This window comes from Xiphias gladius, chromosome 19 (assembly GCF_016859285.1).
Source record: "Xiphias gladius isolate SHS-SW01 ecotype Sanya breed wild chromosome 19, ASM1685928v1, whole genome shotgun sequence".
Lineage (NCBI taxonomy): Eukaryota > Metazoa > Chordata > Actinopteri > Istiophoriformes > Xiphiidae > Xiphias > Xiphias gladius.
In genome coordinates, this window is record NC_053418.1 from 8,126,374 (window position 1) to 8,144,616 (window position 18,243).

Below are 18,243 nucleotides of genomic sequence, written 5' to 3' on the forward strand. Positions count from 1 at the left end.
GAAAAAGCTGTCATCTTCTAGGTTGTTAAGTGTTCTGCAACCTCAAACCCAGAATAGTATGCAACAGGTGGAAAGCTTGCCAGATATTATGATCAGACAAAAGGACAACTTCACCTTTCTGTACAAGCAGACCTGGAAGCCACCCAGTGAATACTTATTACTGTAAGCATTACAGTAGTATTACCATAAATCATCTTGGTTTCCCCCCAACTGATCAACATACTACATTTCCCTGGTCTGTTTTTCTTTTTGTTTTGTTTTTTTCCTTTTATCACACCTTGAAAAAAAAAAAAAAAAAAATCCATTAAGACTTTTATGAATCATTAGGTCTCCGTATCCCTGGCAAGTTTTGCTTATTTCATAAACTCTAAACTTTTAAAACTGGTCATGCTGTTTGGTAATGACTCCCACAGTGACATTTGGTGGAAGAAGATGAAGGTGAGTTGGTGGATGCGTATGTGGGTGGCACACTCACACACTCACACACACACACACACACACACACACACACCCTCGCCTGGGTTATTTCTGCTCTCCGTAAGGTGAGGCTCTCCACAGCCTCAGTGTACCAGCCACACAGTCATACACAGAGAAGCATGAAGGGCTTCCAGTTAAGCATTTTAACCAGCTGGCTTCATAGGATGACATTCAATCATTCAAATCCACCGCTGCACTTAATCCTTGGCCTCAGACAAGTGGAAGAAAAAAAAAATTGTAACTTGTTGCCAGAGTGAACTCAGTTGTCCTATACCGATGTGTGATCATACCAACTACACCAACTTCAGTTAAAGAGATAAACTGACAAAAGGGAAAAGAAAGAGGGAGGGTAAAGACAGTGTGGCCAGCCGGTAAAGTTGAGCACTCTCCCTCTGCTGCTCAGCTTTGGTACACAGCACACTCTACAAGACCACAGCCTGTTCCCGCTTGCTATAACACAATATTTGCACAATAATTAAACAAAGAAAAGAAAACAGAAGTCTGGCATTAACGCACTAGAGTCTCTACACAAGAGATAAGAATGCATAACAGTTAACTGCATTTAGCGTAGACATTTTAAAAAAAAAACAATGATTTTGCTTTATTGTTCCTCAAAACAGCTCCTCTCTTGATATCACAACACCACTATGTGTTATCTGAAATGCACTTAGCTCGAAAAATGTGAAGTGTGCATCTACCATTCCTCTGGACTTTAGAAAATTAGATATTTATGGCTAAACAGTGCCCCCTTATGATCAATTTTTCCCAGATATTCCTCAGGTACTGTTGACACTCAGAAGCAGTAATGTTCCTGAATAAAAGATAGCACATTTAAGTTAACGTTTTAACATTTTATTAATTCACCATTTACAGTTTTTGATAAAAAAAAAAAAAAAATCCAATCCACCAAAGGAAACAGTTCTATAAGTAGTTGCATTTACACTGGGATAGGAACAGTTAAGGCACAACCTAACAGTGGAAATGTCCCACGACACCAGCTCATCATCCAGTCTCATCCCGAAGTATCCAAGATTGTGAGATTCTAAGCCTGTGATTTTTCATTTGCATAGTGTTTTTTCTGTGTTTGTCGCTCTTAATCTGGTGACACATCAGAAATAAAACTACAAATACTACTACAAATACAGTATAATTCTGGTAAATCTGAGGTCTACACCTGCACAGGCTAGATAAGAATTACATCCTGAACACTCCAAAACGTGTCTTCTTCGTTGGTGCATTCAGTGCTGCACTGAGGCTCAGTCCCAAAACCAGACGAGTATCAGCAGGATCAATAATCCCGTCATCCCACAGTCTGCAAAAAGGCATAAGTGTGTGTCACTTTATTAGATGGCACGTTGCACCTCACTCATCTGATGCTTCTCGCGGCACTCGTGCAGGTCTATTATCAGTTACTTTAATAGAGCGGCAAGATTGTGTGTTCCTCTGCCTGAATAATCCCTGAATAATCATCTTCCAGTTTTAATACATTTGTAGAGGTTTTTTCTACATTTTTCAGATCTGCTTCTTTTCCCCGAGCTGATCCCTATTTTCCGCCATCACTGAAGATCAAAGCAATGTTTTCTATTATCAGTTACCATGATTCTGATCCTTGTATACCATACTAATGTGTATAATCTCATTATACCCATCATTTCATTTTTGCAATTTTTTTTATTTAAAAAATAGCAGCATCCTAGTCTCGAATGCCCAAGTGACATACAAATCCTTTGATTTTGTGTTTTACTTACTCTCTCTAAGTCTATAGATGGCCAGTGGGGCTGTAACTAACGATTATTTTCAATATCAATTAATCTGATTATTTTCCTCAATTAATTAATAGATTAAACATTTAGGCTATAAAAATGTCAAAAACAGTTAAATAAGCTGTTTGTAATTTCTGAGAGCACAGAGTGATGTCTTCCAAATAATGGTTTTCACCAACAAACACTCCAAAACCCAAAATATATTTAATCGATTATCATAACAGATCGAAAGAAAAGCAGCAAGTCCTAACATGTGAGAAGCCTGAACCAGCAAGTGTTTTGAATCTCCGCTTAAAAAATGACTGAAACAATAAATAAATGATCAAAATAGTGAACTTTTTTTTCTTAAATCAAGTGACTGATTAATTGACTAATTGTTGCAGCTCTAATGGCCAGCAAGCAATTTTGATATAAATGGGTTCATGCATGACTGATTTACACAAATTTGTTAAATGCTAACCCGTTACCTTGTCATTATTATTAGCTTTTGTCTTTAATGGGACCATGATTACTGGTCAATAGAGTCAACAATTATTTTCATTCTTCCCTTCCGCAAAACACACCGGTACAGTATTTCCATTTCCTGTTGATATTGTCCCTGCAACAGATGTTTTAATAGCCTCTATTTATAGAGTCATCCACAGAATCATGGCTGGTGCAGGCTTTAAAATCCTTTTGATCCTATTTGCTCTGTGAATCTTGATTATTCTCTTATTTATATTTTATATTTTTTTATTTAATTATTTTTTAAAAAATCTATTTTATTTAATTAATTGCTAGTCTGTGCTATATGTTTTGAAACTTCTATGTTTTATGCTCTATGTTAGCCAGGATAACCATGTAAAAAGAGATTTTCAAACTCATTGAGACCTTTTCCTAGTTAAATAAATATATTATCTGCCTAATTTTAGTGCTTGAATTGTCTCCCAGCATTGCAGCTATATACACACAATTTTCCACCACATGATTGCTCGTAAGAACTCCACATCTGATATGTTCTCTGTTCACATACAGCATGGAGATAGCCCAAAGGACTTAATAAAAAGCAAAGATGGCTCATATTAGCAAAACAACAGGACATCTAATGGAGAAGAAACACACTTGAAAACACATCACAGCATCACTTCTCATGCATGAGGAGTCTTCCGGGGTTACTTGGAAAAGCAGGATTACATTGCGTATTGAAATGATTTAAAAATAAATTAGAAACAAAGACTAGTGGCCTATTTGTACTCCACCTTTGCCCAATATTATCATGCCACTGACGACGGGACATTTTCCGTAGGTACCAGTGTGTAAAACTGCTATGACATACTGGCATCCATGAACTCTATAGTTACAGCTTTCCAGTGCTTCATTTCACCACACGCTGCCTAAGACATGAAGTATGATCATGTATCATGACCTACCTGGCACTAGAGTAGTACGGGCTGCCTTCCTCTTCAAACCGCCGCACTATTGGTTCCTTCATGGCAGCCTCCTGCTCTGCTGTGAACTGTGAATAAACCAGTAAAGCAACAGAACTGATAGGTTTGCTAAAGGTAACTGAATGAAGGACAAAAAGCTTACAATTATATCCATTGAAGCCCTGTGTGATAAGGATTTGTGCCAATGGGATTTTTAAAGGCTGTCAAAAGTGTACGAGGCAAATTCATTTGTCATGGAAGCTGGTTTCCTTGGCTTGAAAAATAACGAGTCAGTCCTTGTGAAAATACTGAGTATAATGAAAATGTTGAGTCAGTAATGTATTTTTTAAGTACTTCTAGCCTACCCTTATTGTTAAATCGTGCGTACAAAAGAATCAGCTCTCAATATAAAGCAATCCGTTCAACAGCAGCACAAACTACATCTTTCAAAATAACCCTAAAGTTGAATCTACACCTCTCTAAAACTGATTTAAGATTATTTTCATTATCAACTGATCTGCTGATTATTTTATCTATTAATCAACTGATCATTCTGTCTAAAAAAGTGAGCAAAAAATAACACGTTTAAATTTCCCACAGCCAAAGATGATCTATTGTGATATTGTTTTATTCAACCAGAAGTGCAAGACCAAAAAATGTTGAGTTTGCTGTTATATAGGACATAGAAAAGCATAAAATCCTGACAACTGAGAAGCTAGAACCAACAAACGTGGCCTTTTAGCTAAAAAAAAAAAAAGATTGAAACAATTAATCAATTACCAAAATAGAAGCCGATAATTTTTTTGTTGATTGATTGATCGATCAATCAAATAATCGTTGCAGCTCTAAACTGATTATTATAACCTTCATGAAGATATGATATATTGCAAGGCTTCTGTATCAGACTGCATTGGTTTGGTCACTAGGCTGACCAAATTACCTGGCAACTGAGTGTACACTGTATGTTGCCTAAAGGATTTTCCAAGCTCTAATCCTCCGTCTTTGTGTGAATTATTCTCGTTATATGTCAAATATAAAATCAAAAAGACAATTTTTGAGTATTTTTAGGTCAAAAAAGTGTGTGAAGGAGTTGATGCTGGAGGCCAACAGTCCTCTACAGCTCCCTATCTTGTTGCTGCATTCTCTAAGCAATTCACACTTTTTAGTGATCCAGTCAAATGAGAAGGATTAGATTTACGTCCCTCTCATGACTATGCCCTGTGTCACTCCCAAATACATCACATTACAGAGGATTAAGATGCTCTAACCATGAAGACAAGTGGAGCAGAAATAGTTACAAAAAAAATTGCATTTGAAATATATAAAAGAATGAACCCATGATTATTTTTTGCTACCTCATGTTAATGCTTTATATGGTCAAACCATCTTAAACATCCCTGATTGAAATTCCTGCCATCAGGGTACCGATATGAGCTGTCATTCTGAAGCTATTGATACACTCTTAATACACCAATAACAGCACATCTGACACAGTTTAATTACATCCATTTGATGACTGCACTATTCAGGGTAAGTGATCAATGTAACACTTCACACTGATATAATTTTATCTTTGTATGAAGTGCCATGTCAAACCATTACTGAAAGAAAAGTCTCTTTCATAATGTTTATGCTTTTGGCAGCAAATCCACCAAAGCTAATTTCAGCCTTTCCAGTGAAGCGCAGATGGAATGATTAATGTGAATCATTACCTCCTTTCCCTCGCGTGCCTTCTGATCCTTAGTGATGGTGGCCAGGACAGTGGCTGCCTGCTCACCGCCCATAACAGAGATTCGGGAATTTGGCCACATGTACAGGAATCGCGGGCTGCGGGGGGGAGAAACACAAAGTGTTAATCTGCTTGTGTTTTCTAAACGAGGGTTAGCCACCTACACCGAAGATGAATAACTAATAAGAGCAAAACAAATTAATCCGCAGTATTAATTTAAAGAATTTAATATTAAATGATGACAACTATAGCAAAACATTACTTATGAGTGCTTAGGCTTGGAAAAGTAATACTGAGGGAATCCTAAATAATTCAAAAAGTCCAACCAAAGGAGGAGCCCGCATAAATTTTCCAAAATGTTAACTCATCTGTGCTTATTTAAAAATTTCACCAGAGAATGCCTGCCACTAGTTTTCTAAATTTATTTAAATTGACAGAAAACAAAAAGGCGCAAGAGCTGAATGGGTTTGATGGTAAAGGTTTCATTTAATTCAGTTCTTCAATATGAAGATAGCTTATGTCCAGACTTATCACACAATATATGTCCTTTTTATTACCATGTATTTTACAATGAAAGGTATGAGCATGCACACAACATGGACAAAAATAATTAAAGAGAAGAAACAATTAAATGGAATGCCACCGATTTTGCACATCAAAGTCTGTTTACGGGTCTTGAGGAGTATTACTGCATTTGTGAATAAGCTGTATGAAGCCTTTTATGGATCCAGAGGGAACTGCACGCAATCTGATGAAGTGCCTCAAGTGACAAAATTTCAGGCAGTGTCTGTTGGGCCTGAAGAGTACAAGTTTTAAACAAAATATATCCATATATATCTTTGGTTCTTCTGCATTGATGTTGATCCTTTCTTAAACTGTCCAATGTGACTCCAACAATGCTATAGGAGTCTAATTCGATGCAGTACTCTTTAGTAAGGAGCACGTGGCCATTACACTACCAAGACCTTCCCTTAATTCTCTGTCTCATTGTTCCTATAGAAGCAATATTGTTGGGGGACATTATCTAAAGCAAGGAGTGGTTGTGAGTCGGAAAATTTATGTTTTTATTATAAAACATGTTTTTTTGCATTGAAATTATTCAAATCTGAAAGCCTCTTTTCCTGCCATTACAAAAGTTCTCTTCCAACTAGATGTAAAATTGATATGCATCAGGGCACCTGCATATTAATACAGAACCTCAACAGCATGCATAGTGCATTTTTTTCTCTTTAAATTTGCAAAAACAATTCAGACACAGCTAATGATCTTCATTTTTGGATAATAGGTCATGGCCAGGTTTCCATTTTGTTCTTCCATGATGTTACCAGTGCCGTCACAGATTGCTCATTAATCTTTTCATACCTGTAGGCTCTGCCGCACATGCCATAGTTTCCTGCACCATAGGAGCCTCCGATGATAACAGTAATCTTGGGTACATTGGCACAGGCCACTGCAGTTACCATCTTTGCTCCATCTTTGGCAATTCCTCCTGCTTCATACTCTCTACCCACCATGAAGCCTGAGATGTAGATGGGGAAGAGAGATTGCAAATAAACACTGGGTTGACTTTGCGAGTGTGTGCGTTGTTATCTCAAGAGAGAAAGCCTGAGCGTGTTAAAAATAAATCATTAATGTGTAACAAGTAAAACTGAGAGATTGTTGAGAAAGATTTCTACATCATGTCATATGATCTGATGATGATATAAATTATGGAATTAGATGCTTGTAGTAAAAACAGGGTTCATTAGACGCCTCAAAATCCCATTAAAAGCCACATTACTGACACAATCTTTCTAACAGTTATTTAACTCCTTAGATAATAATTAATATTCTTTTATTGTTTCTCATTCTGAACTAAGGTGATGGATTGGCAAAAATGTAATATAAAAAACAAACGAGAGAAAATAAAAACACAATAGAACAAAATTTCATGTGTCAATAATCCCCAAACCTCAGACATTACAAATTCCCACTAACCTGTTATGTTTTGTAGAAAAATAAGGGGAATGTTTCGTTGGCAACATAACTCAATGAAATGCGTCCCCTGGAAAGAAATGTAATAATATTCGATGAAACCTCCACCCAGAGGAAATAATACAGACATGTAGTATGACTACCTTAAAATAAAAAGGTAGGGTAGTAATAATTTATTTTTCCTCATATCTCAAGAAATAAACAAGAATATAAACTTTAAATGAACTGCCAAAAGAAACAGCAGTGTAAATATGTAATAGAGAATGTATTCAGAGCACACAAGCATAAATACTGAGCTGCTGGAAGTACTAGAGGTGTATGGGCAATTGCACACTGAAACTAGACCGTCTGCATATTTTCGTTTATGAACACGAAGAAATTGTCAGTTTTTAAGCCAAATGTATTTTTGTCACCAGATATCAAGCAAACCGATCGCTTGGGGAATTTAAGAGCATCACTTTGGGCAACATTTTGCAAGTTTCCAGCTATTTGTGAAATCACATTCTCAGTCTCGCCAGGAAAATTCAAAAGACAACACAGAGCTGCCAGGAGCTATTGCACATGCAAACAAGCACAAAAGCCCGTGCACTTTGTTGGAGACACCTCTTTTCCATATACTTTGTATTGCTGAATTACTCAGGTTTTTTCATTTATTTTGGCAGTTACTGGCTTTCTTTCAGTGATGCTGCCTGCCTTTCATTGCAAAGTGTATACAGAAGTTGGAGGCAATTTGAGAGACGGCCGCCTATTAGAAACTGTCACATAGGGAAAAATGATCCATCAGTTTGCTCCCGAATGTGTGCACAACAACAGAAATCTAATCTTTTCTCTGAAACCTCTCCCTTTCTCAAACACAAATACCTGGGGGAAAAGCTTTTAACAATTGAACAGTTAGCATAATAGAAGCCAGGGCATGTCTTAAATGACAACAGCGTGTCTCAAAAAATGCATCTCAAAATGCATGTGCTGTCTTGAGTTTTCTTGGATATGCTCTCTGAGCATGTCTGTTCTACATCTGTGTCTGTCTGAAGCACTGTGTCAGTCTCTTTCAACAGTAATTACACTGATGAGATAACCAATGTTCGTACTGTCATAATGAGACCTTGCAGAAAAAATGAATCAAAGAAACCTTTTTTTTTTTTCATGTCAAGCTTGTAATCTAATGCAAAAGATGTTTGAAAAACATATTAGTCAATACTCACAAATTCAGTTCCTCATCTTTCCGAAAGCCGTGTTAAGTTCAGCTCTGCTCACGGCAGATTGGCTTGCAAATTAAGTGAATTATATTGAATGAAAATTATGATTGTCCCTTGTCCGTGGTCTCTAAATGCTATGTTATTACAATGCCATTCATCAGCGTATTCATGAGATGGTCCAGACAGGTGCAATTTGAGAGCTTATCGTATGAGAGAAACCTGGCACCTGGTGAAGGGTCAGCAAAAACCATCTACGAACACTAAAGCGCCTTCAAGAGAGAGAAATATTGGTATTCAGTATTGGAAGCAGCCAATCTCTGTGGGGAATGCTATCTGAACTGTTTCAGCATAGACATTTTGAGAGGCACATAACCAGTACAACGTTAACTCTTTTGAAAACTCAACGTGATCATGAGACTTTTTACACTTTACAGTTGTTGCCTGTATGCAGACCTCGCTTGTGTTTGCAAACTCACACAATTGCTGCTGTACAATCTGAATCTTTTGTTAACTGTGAGATGAAGATTTTAGGTTTTAGTAACAATGTGGAGATACTGTGAACAGGCCTTAGAAATCCATACTTATTCTTAAGAGAACGCTCACTTTTACCGTTTCACTCATCTTTGGGTACAAAGGATATTTACCTTTTTTGCAGATTCTGAAAACAGGACTCCGTTGTTGCCAATGATTCCAACAGGGTAACCAAATATTCTTGAAAATCCTAGAGGGACACATATTGGATATCAAATGGTGAGGTTGGCAGATTCCAGAGGCCAAAAAAAACATATTTTTCTGCATTAAAGAAAATGGAAAAAATAATGTTACTTCACATACCGGTAACAAGTGTGTCTCCATAGAAAGCCTTGAACTCATCAAATTTGCTGCCGTCTACAATTCTGGCAATGACCTGCAATCAAATAAATGAGCTAAAGTTAGAAAAGCCAGTAATGCCATGTCAAACAGGAGGTAACAGAAAACAGAAAAGACTTGCAAAACAAGAATAAAATATGTTTTTTTGCTTATTTTAACGTATGATCTGAAACCTGTATGTGTTAAAGGGTATGGCTGGCAATATTCAATAATTTTGATATTCTCAGCAGATCCAAAGGCCGTTTCCTACTTAAGACGTAACTTTTTAAATGGGTCAGAAATATACAGAATAGTTTCTTTTTTTTCAACAGTAAGTAAATACTTAAAACTGCTGGACACTGTACTTTTTAAGCAAACTTTATTTAAACAGAAGTATAAAGTGCATTTGTTGGGGACTACTTTTTAGCCATGGATTTGGTGGAAGTAAGTGGTTATCGCAGCAGGATGGTATATGTTCAGTCAGCTCAAAATAAATTACAATGCCCATGTTCATGGCGATGAAGAATCATGTCACAAAGTGCAACAGTGCGGCTCAGTGATGTGTTTTTAAAATCGCTTTAGGACAACAGCGGAGATCTGTGGCAGAGAGGAATAAGGTACAGTGGTATCAGGCTTTGGCTACATAGACAAGACTTAATAGGATAAATTCATTGATTTTGGTGTTTCCACAGAAACTGTTAAGAAGAATAAGTAAGAAAACAATTTTACTTAAGTGATTTAACTTCAGTGAGTTAAGGCCTAAAGGCTATTACAGTAGAAAAACTGCTGTAAAGAGGGAGCAGTCAGTTGATCTTCCATCCTAAATGGACTGTCAATACTGTTCTACACTACAAAGCCTCTGACCTCTCTAGAGTTAGCAGTGATTCTTGTCCTTGGGTCTACATCAAAAATCAAAGGCACAGGCAAGAGGAGAGCATTTGGAAAGCACTGCCAGAGACAGCAAAAACAAAGTGATAGATGCCAGTCATCTATTATCGACTCAGTTCCTGATCGAGGGACCTGACAGCTCATTATTGTTTAAAATGCATCCTGAACCTGTAAAAAGACAGGTTTATTTGTATTATTCATAATTTGTAAGTATAAGTACAGCTTCTATGTTCTATAAATCTTGTTTTCTGAGGGTAGTACTATAACAAATCTATTTAATTAATGGTAATGCTCTAATGGTAATGGTAATTAATGGTAATATCTAAGTAATGGTCCGATTGGACCATTCAAATTGACCATTATGTAGTTCCATGTACTATTTTATCAAGTGATCTACAATTTAAAAAAAGTGGCTTTACCCACCAAAACAAAAAAACTACACATTTAAAAAACCCTCACATCACTTAGTTGAAAAGATCTATATTAGAGTGTTGGCATGTTCAAATCAATCGAGGAAATGTATAAGCATATTTTTCTTGAAGTATAGCCGACAATCTTTCTTCTTCTAAAAAAATGTACAGGAAACTGGATATATACCTCTCTAACGTCAAAGTTGCGTTTCAGGTTATCTCCAACTATGCCATAGAGTTCATCTGCAGGGTAGAGAGGGGCTTCAGTAGGTTCTGTGGTGACCTGAAAAATATAACACAGGCTCAATGTCAACAGAAAGTACAGACGGGATAACTTGATGAATGTTAAAATGCAACTGTTAATGATACTGGACTGACCTCAATATTTTTCCTGTAGTTGAGACTTCGCACCGTCTTTCTTGCCAAATGAAGCGCATGATTATCGTCTAAAGCATAGTGATCTGTCACACCAGACTTTCTGTAAAATAGGCAACAAATCAATCACTGGGAAATTCTTACAGCACATACATCATTGCTTAAAGTAATAACACTGATAGCAGCATGTGTTTCATCAATGCAAAAGAAATTGGAAAGGAAAGAAAATGGCGATGCACGAATTCCAACGCCCAAATGCTGAAATCTGTAAATGTGAATCAGAGACCATTTTGTTGTGCAATAAAACAATTTATAAATACTGGTATCTCTGTAAAGTGAAAAACAAATCCTGCCTAGTGTCTGTGACCTTATCCAATGCAACCTGTGTCAGCCAAGTTTGTAAATGGCATCACTGGAAAATATTTGTAAAATTTGTCAGAAACAATGAAAAGAAAAGCCTTGATTTAAGTCAAAGGGATTTTAGGGTTAAGGGTGGAGTTACAGTCTCCCTGTGGACCACAACAGCCTAAATTAGTATTTCACCTAATAAATGACACTTTCTTAAAAATAGGAACTTGGGATCACAATCCCACACATGTAATATCATGTAAAATGCCGTTATTTTCATACTTGCAGTGAAGATCAGCGCCACCAAGGTCCTCTGCAGAAACTTCTTCTCCAGTGGCAGCTTTGACCTGTCAAGGCCGAGGCAGAGAGATTCTCAGCAAAACTGAAACAACAAACATAATGTCCCTGCTGTATTTTTCATCACACAGTATCTGAAATTACAACATCAAAAATAACGTGTCTTTGGGAAATGATATTTTGTGCTTAAATTTATGATGCTGGTGAAAACTATAGCACGGTATATGAACTACCAATCTGTCAACTTGACTCTAAGTTTGACCCTATCCCTACACATTTTACCATAATGGAAAAATTAGCAAACCAATGGAGGTCCTCCAAGGAAAATGGTTCCTTGCTTTCGCACAATGATGCTTTCATCTGCCATTGCCGGTACATACGCTCCTCCAGCAGTGCATGAGCCCATCACAACAGCTATCTGACAGAGAGAAGGAAAAAAAGAAAAAAATCTAGTTAAAAAACATGTTCAACATCAAGAATTGACAAACTGCATTGGCAAGACATGAAAGCTCTGATACCAAATTAATGTAATACAATCATGAAATCCATTTACCCTAAGGCAAACAGTGAGTGAAACAGTAAGAATTCTAATTCAGTTTTGATTCTACACTGTACCGTGCCCCTTTGCTTATGAGTCCCTTTCAATGAAGATTTGAATCGGCAATGCAATTACCAAGAATATTATGGGCTCTAGCAATTGGGCTTTTATATTCTAATACAGCATTGTAGTGGTAAATCTGGCAGTAATACTAATTATGCCTCGAGGAAAAATCTGAAGAAAACAGAATAAATGCCACAGAAGGATAATCCTTGAATAACCTTTAATATTGGGCACCTGGAGAGAGAGTATTAGCGTGCATTAACGGGCATTCCATTTGGTAAAGTTGTATCAATATATTCTGCTGTGTTTATCATTTCTGTGTGTACTGAAGAGATTTGAGCCAAGACCTGTGCAAGACCTGACTTCTCACCAGCACCCATTGCGTTCACCAGCTCTCAGCCAGACAGCCTTGTTTTTGTTTAGTTTTTAAATACAAGGATGTCTCTGCTTCAGTCAGTGGAAAGATGGATTTTAGTTGCCCGCAAGCAATGAAAGATGAATAACCTACAACAGTGCAGTTCATTTAAATTTACCATCTCTGCTCTCTGATCTCATTTTTCAGACAAGCCTTTCAGCTTTAAAGAACTGGTCTATGAGTCAAGCCATTTTCGGCAAGAATCAAAGCAAATGCACTACCCAAGATAACAACAACAGGCTATAGTAGAAGACAGTGACCAAGAGGATACGAGCTAATTATGAAGCCAAGGAGTTAAAAGTCCCATCATACTGCTGTAAGTGTATTATGTGAACAACACGTGAAATACAATGAGAAAATAAGCATCACCTGTGCTATTCCCTCTGAAGACAGCCTGGCCTGGTTGTAGAAGATGCGTCCAAAATGATCCCTATCTGGAAAGACATCAGCCTGTCTGGGCAGATTGGCTCCTCCAGAATCCACTGAGGGGGACAAGAACATCAGGATATTTAGAGAACTCATTGATTATTATTAACATCTGGCCCCTAGCTATATTACAGATACTTTTTCTTTCATGAGATGCAGCCTGCAACTCAAAACCAGGTCCTTCTGGGATGTCCCATGTCTACACACTGACAACAAAAAAAAACACTATCAGGGTTTTCCCCACAGGGTCCTTTGAGTTTTGAACAACTGCAGAGGAGACTTGGCTGACCAAGTTACAGAATTTAATAATAAACAAATAAAACATCTAGTATGCTCATTTAATAGAGCTACTGATATACAATATTTCTCTTTATCCTAAGCATGACTTTCATATGTATATGCTAAAATATGGTGATGAAAGTGGAAAACTGTTTTAGTTTTTCCCCTTTTGTGAATAAATATTTATTGTTTTACCAAACCCTTACAAATATAGAAATACTCACCTAAGTAAATGCATGGCAAGTGGTTCTGCTGGGCTATTTCTTGTGCACGAAGGTGCTTCTTCACTGTAATTGGGTAATATGTTCCCCCTTTGACTGTGGCATCATTTGCAACTATAACACATTCCACCCTACGGGGAAAAAAAACAAAACAAAAAAAACACACATATTTGTCTGGTGCACCTGGAGTACTCAAGTGACAATTCCCTGCAAATTAAACAAAAGCTAATTACAAATTACAAAGATTAAATGAACACCACATGTAATTATCATAAACCCATAAATCAGAGTATTTTTCAGGCAGTTCAGGATATTGGTTGCACATTTAAAAGCAGAGACAGCGGTTTAAAATCCAGTTGTATTTTGTATGCACACACTGTGAGAGATTAACATGTATTAAAGCAAAAAGGAACACCTATTTAAAAAGACAACATTTTGGCAGCATGCTAGCAGCTCACCTGGTTGAGCACGTACCATGTATTAAAACCGAATGTCTACCACAGCAGGTTCAAATCCAGCTTGGACCCCTTTGCTTCACGTCATCCCCTGTTTCTGTCCCCTGCCTTCCCTGTCTCTCCCCACTGTCGCTATCATAATAAAAGGCAAAAATGCCAGAAATATCTAACTTTGAATAAATAAAAAGACAACGTTTCAACCCAAGTTGGATGTTCATGATGTCAAAAGATGAAGATCCAACATAGATTGAAACATTGTCTTTTTAATACATTTTGTGGCTTGGAGTCAGTCTGAAGGCGGCACTTTTTTCATTGATGCTGCTTTAAGTAACCTTGCATATATACATAATGTGCGTATAATTAGACCCTTACAGATCAACTGGTAAACACAAGAGGGTGTTAAGGGCTTACCCTGAAACCCGCCCAATCCCCATGATAATACCGCCAGCTGGGACTTCCTCTTTTCCATACAACTCATATGCTGCAAACTGAGACAATTCCAAGAAAGGGGTCCTGCAAGAAAGCCAAATGAAAAAAACAAACAAACATATAATACAGTTAATTTTCAAACGCAGAGGAGAAATGTAAAGGCTTCCAATTTGAAATAACACCTTTACGCTTGAGAGGTTCAAAGTTTTGAGCATGAAAGCATGATGTCTGCAGTGCTGACAGATTATTTTAGGGGTCTCCAGTAAACAGTTGATGACAGCAATGCTGTCCTCCTTTCCCTGGTCTTAGTCTACAGGTAAGTGAGTAAAGAATCAGACATGTGAACTACCTGCACTGTGGTTTGTGTTATGACATCAAACCAGAGCACTAAAAATTTTACGTATCTGGTTGCTCGATATGACTCAGCCATGAATTCTGAATCTGTCGAAACTAGGGCTGTAGTCTCCCGGTCGACGGGTCGATTGGTTGGTCTATATGCTCTCGTCTACTTTCGTAATGAGAAAAGTGCTAAATCAATAGCCTTAAGTGCAGATTTTTTACCCCCCGCAACCAATCAATTGGTTAAAGAGTAAGCATGATTTCAGTTGACCAAGATTTTCTTTGGTTGAGTACAGCCCTAGTCAAACTTAGGATAGAAGTCGATGTACTACCCTGGATCCAGCAGTCTGTCTATACGTTCTCTAGGCAGGAGTTTCCCACGAGAAGTATGAAGTCTTCTGGCTTTTTCTCCCCCACCTGAGTTAATAAAAATAAATAACATGTTACCAAACAATTTGGTAACACTTTGAATAGTCCGGTGTATATTTTCAACTGATTAGCAAGAGTCCAAGTGTAGATCCTAACCCAAACACCAAACCTATACCCTACACGATTAAACTACGCTAACCATTTAGTATATATGCACTAATTTACACAGTATTGTATCAACTGTCATGAAATGTACTATAAGTATACTGTATACTGTAATCTACTCAAAGTTAGATTTGTTAACAGCACTGAAATATCTACGGTAAATAAAAATGCCACTGGCAACATGTGCACACAGTATAAGAGCTTAGAGTTTTTACCTTTCAGTTTGCATAGTCACATGTGAGAACAGGCCCTTGAAACCATAATATCTACTGACGGACCATGAGCAATTTTACTAGAACAGATAAGGCTAAGTAAAGGTGTTTTGCCAACAATTTCATCACCCATATTGACTGAACACGGACGCTAATTTGCATTGAGGGTATTAAACAACAAAGTGATGGATTTAACTTTGGTGTAGTGTGTAATCCGTCAGGTGCTCACACCTACCCAATTTAATCTTCTCTGTCCGGCTTTTCAGTTGATCAACAAGAACTTGCATTCGCTCATAATTCTCCTGAAAAACAAGAAGAGTCTATAAATGTTTGTTTTGTTTGTCATTTTATATGACTTCTACTGAGGACAATTTGTGGCAGACATATCACCAGATTAGGAAACTGCTGCGTGAGTTAAAGTTGGCTTGGCCTTTAAGGCTTTGGTCAAAACAGTGAGTATCATGTAAAACAGAGGAAGATTTCCCAAACACGTATGTATTTATGTATTAATCGTTAACTGTTAATGACAGATACACATAATTAACAATTTAATTAAAACACCACTCAGTCCTAACAGAAACCTTTCATTTAATCAGTTCCTCCAAATACAAATGAATTAAGGTGACCACCTACTCACCAACCAGAATTATAAATGAAATTATATGTAAGATCAGTGCCTTTCACTGGAAACACTGCCTGTTAGCTTGCAATAACACCCAATCATCGTCTGAGCCTTTTTCCCCCTAATAGAAGATAGGAAACGTTATGATTATGGAGCTGATTAAAATGTTAGGATCCGCTATTAGATCATTTGTAACAAAGAAGTTTACTGCCCTCTCAACACTCTGTCCTTTAACTGCATTTGTTGAGAGGAAATGAAAAGGCCAAGAAAATAGCTGCAATAACATTGATTTAATGTGGGACACAATCACTAAATAGCCGTGTTTATGCTGGTACATTTTAAGCAAGACTATCTCCAAGCCGCAAACTTACAGAAAATGTGTCTGTAGTGCCATCCGGTGACATTTTTTGGGCGTTGCATCAGTGTGGATGAATTTGTTATTGGTGATTGAATGTTGACACAGCATGCCAATACTATCATTAATTATGATTCAAATTATTAAATTACAACTTCGACTTAACACTCTTGAGCATTAAAACCTCAAACATTAATAAAAAGTAACCCTAACTTGCATTCTCTCCAACCTTGTACTTGACTTTTACTACATTTGAATCGTGTTTTAGTGATATGGAATATTAATATTCATATCTAACTGACTATATTTGAGCAGCCCTGGGCAAATTATAAATTGCATTAATTTTTTTTTTAAGTGAAAAGAAGTAAATACAACCCCTGCAGCAAACACACATAAAAAGTCTATTATTTGTCTATTAGTCTTTTTTCAAATGTTATTGCATTGTTACTTTTTCATGAACTTAAAAACAGCAATTGTGGCATGTGCAAAAGTGGGGTGCCCAAAACCTTTGAACAAAACTATACACACTTTTGGCTATATAAATGTTAAATGTTTCTGTTTTTACAGAAGTACCCCCCTCTATCTTTATGAATGAATTTACTGTAAATACATGTATGTAATTACATTCTCCACCAACACACAAAAAGAAAAAAGTAATTCAATTGCTGTCTAAAGTGGGGGACATCATGTGGTTTCGCCCTGTTTGGATGACAATTAAATACTGCTGCAAAGTTCAAATGTTGTTTAGCCTTTGTACATTGGGACAGCATAAGTTCATTCGATCAAGTCAAAATGACATTTCAGTACCTTGTTTTAAAGGTTGTGTTTTCTCGAGTGTTCAGTGGAGTGCAGTTCCAATTATGAAATGTCTCAACTGTAAAAATGATGATTACTTGAGGGGCACAGATGCACACGGAAAAAGTACATTCCCATAGGACACCCCTCTCGGAACAACCTTGTTTTCAATCAGAAATGTGATCTCTTATCATTTTATCAGTACATTTTGGATCTGTAAAAGTGAAACATTTAGTTGTTAAAATATGAATCGTATCATTTCTTGGGTTGGTGGAATAATTAAGCGGCAGGACTATTCTGCTATGACATGCGGAGCGAAGGCTGCGTCCGGCTGCGGGAATCTACTAGCGGGAGGAATTGTGAATAGCAGAAACACAGTTGACAGGACAGTGTGTGATGTTAAGACCTTGGCTGAGCACAACGAAAGCTCAGTGGTTTGACCTCTTATGGCCAGTAAACGGTCAAGGGACATGATAAACCGTGTCCTTAATGCTTGTCAACATTGAGCCGGCCCTAACGTGATTTCACACTTGCCTGTCAGGCGCCAGCCACCTCAACCTGCTCGAACAGTTAACGCCGACATTAGCACCCGAGTACATTTGTAACGTCGCAGTTTGGCTAGCTGGCGTTTGGCAGCAGGCTAACCTACCTGATATTCAGAGGACTGTTTATCCGGCTGAGAGCCGAGTCGAGCGACTTTATCAGCGTAGTAAGGTCTTGTGCAAGCCAAAGGTAAAGTCCGGCAACGAAGCAGCCACGGTCTGACCGTTTGCAGAAGCATTTTGATGCTCACGTCTGACTAAATGTGAAATTTGCTGCTGCGGGCATTGATCTTCTTCTATGGTTAA

At 37.4% G+C, this 18,243-nt stretch overlaps 1 protein-coding gene across 1 annotated transcript; it reads right to left on the reverse strand.

Annotated features, from left to right (window-relative positions):
* Positions 1-1,313: 1,313 nt before the first annotated feature.
* Positions 1,314-18,243, reverse strand: mccc2 (methylcrotonoyl-CoA carboxylase 2 (beta)). The gene is made up of 17 exons (XM_040156186.1): positions 18,045-18,243; positions 15,859-15,925; positions 15,210-15,294; positions 14,521-14,622; positions 13,658-13,785; positions 13,098-13,210; positions 12,017-12,130; positions 11,698-11,762; positions 11,071-11,170; positions 10,880-10,975; positions 9,380-9,452; positions 9,190-9,266; positions 7,353-7,419; positions 6,738-6,894; positions 5,359-5,473; positions 3,650-3,735; positions 1,314-1,789 (listed from the first exon to the last, which is right to left on the reverse strand). Exons 1-17 carry the CDS (start codon positions 18,174-18,176, stop codon positions 1,672-1,674), a joined length of 1,695 nt encoding a protein of 564 aa, XP_040012120.1. The 5' UTR covers positions 18,177-18,243; the 3' UTR covers positions 1,314-1,671.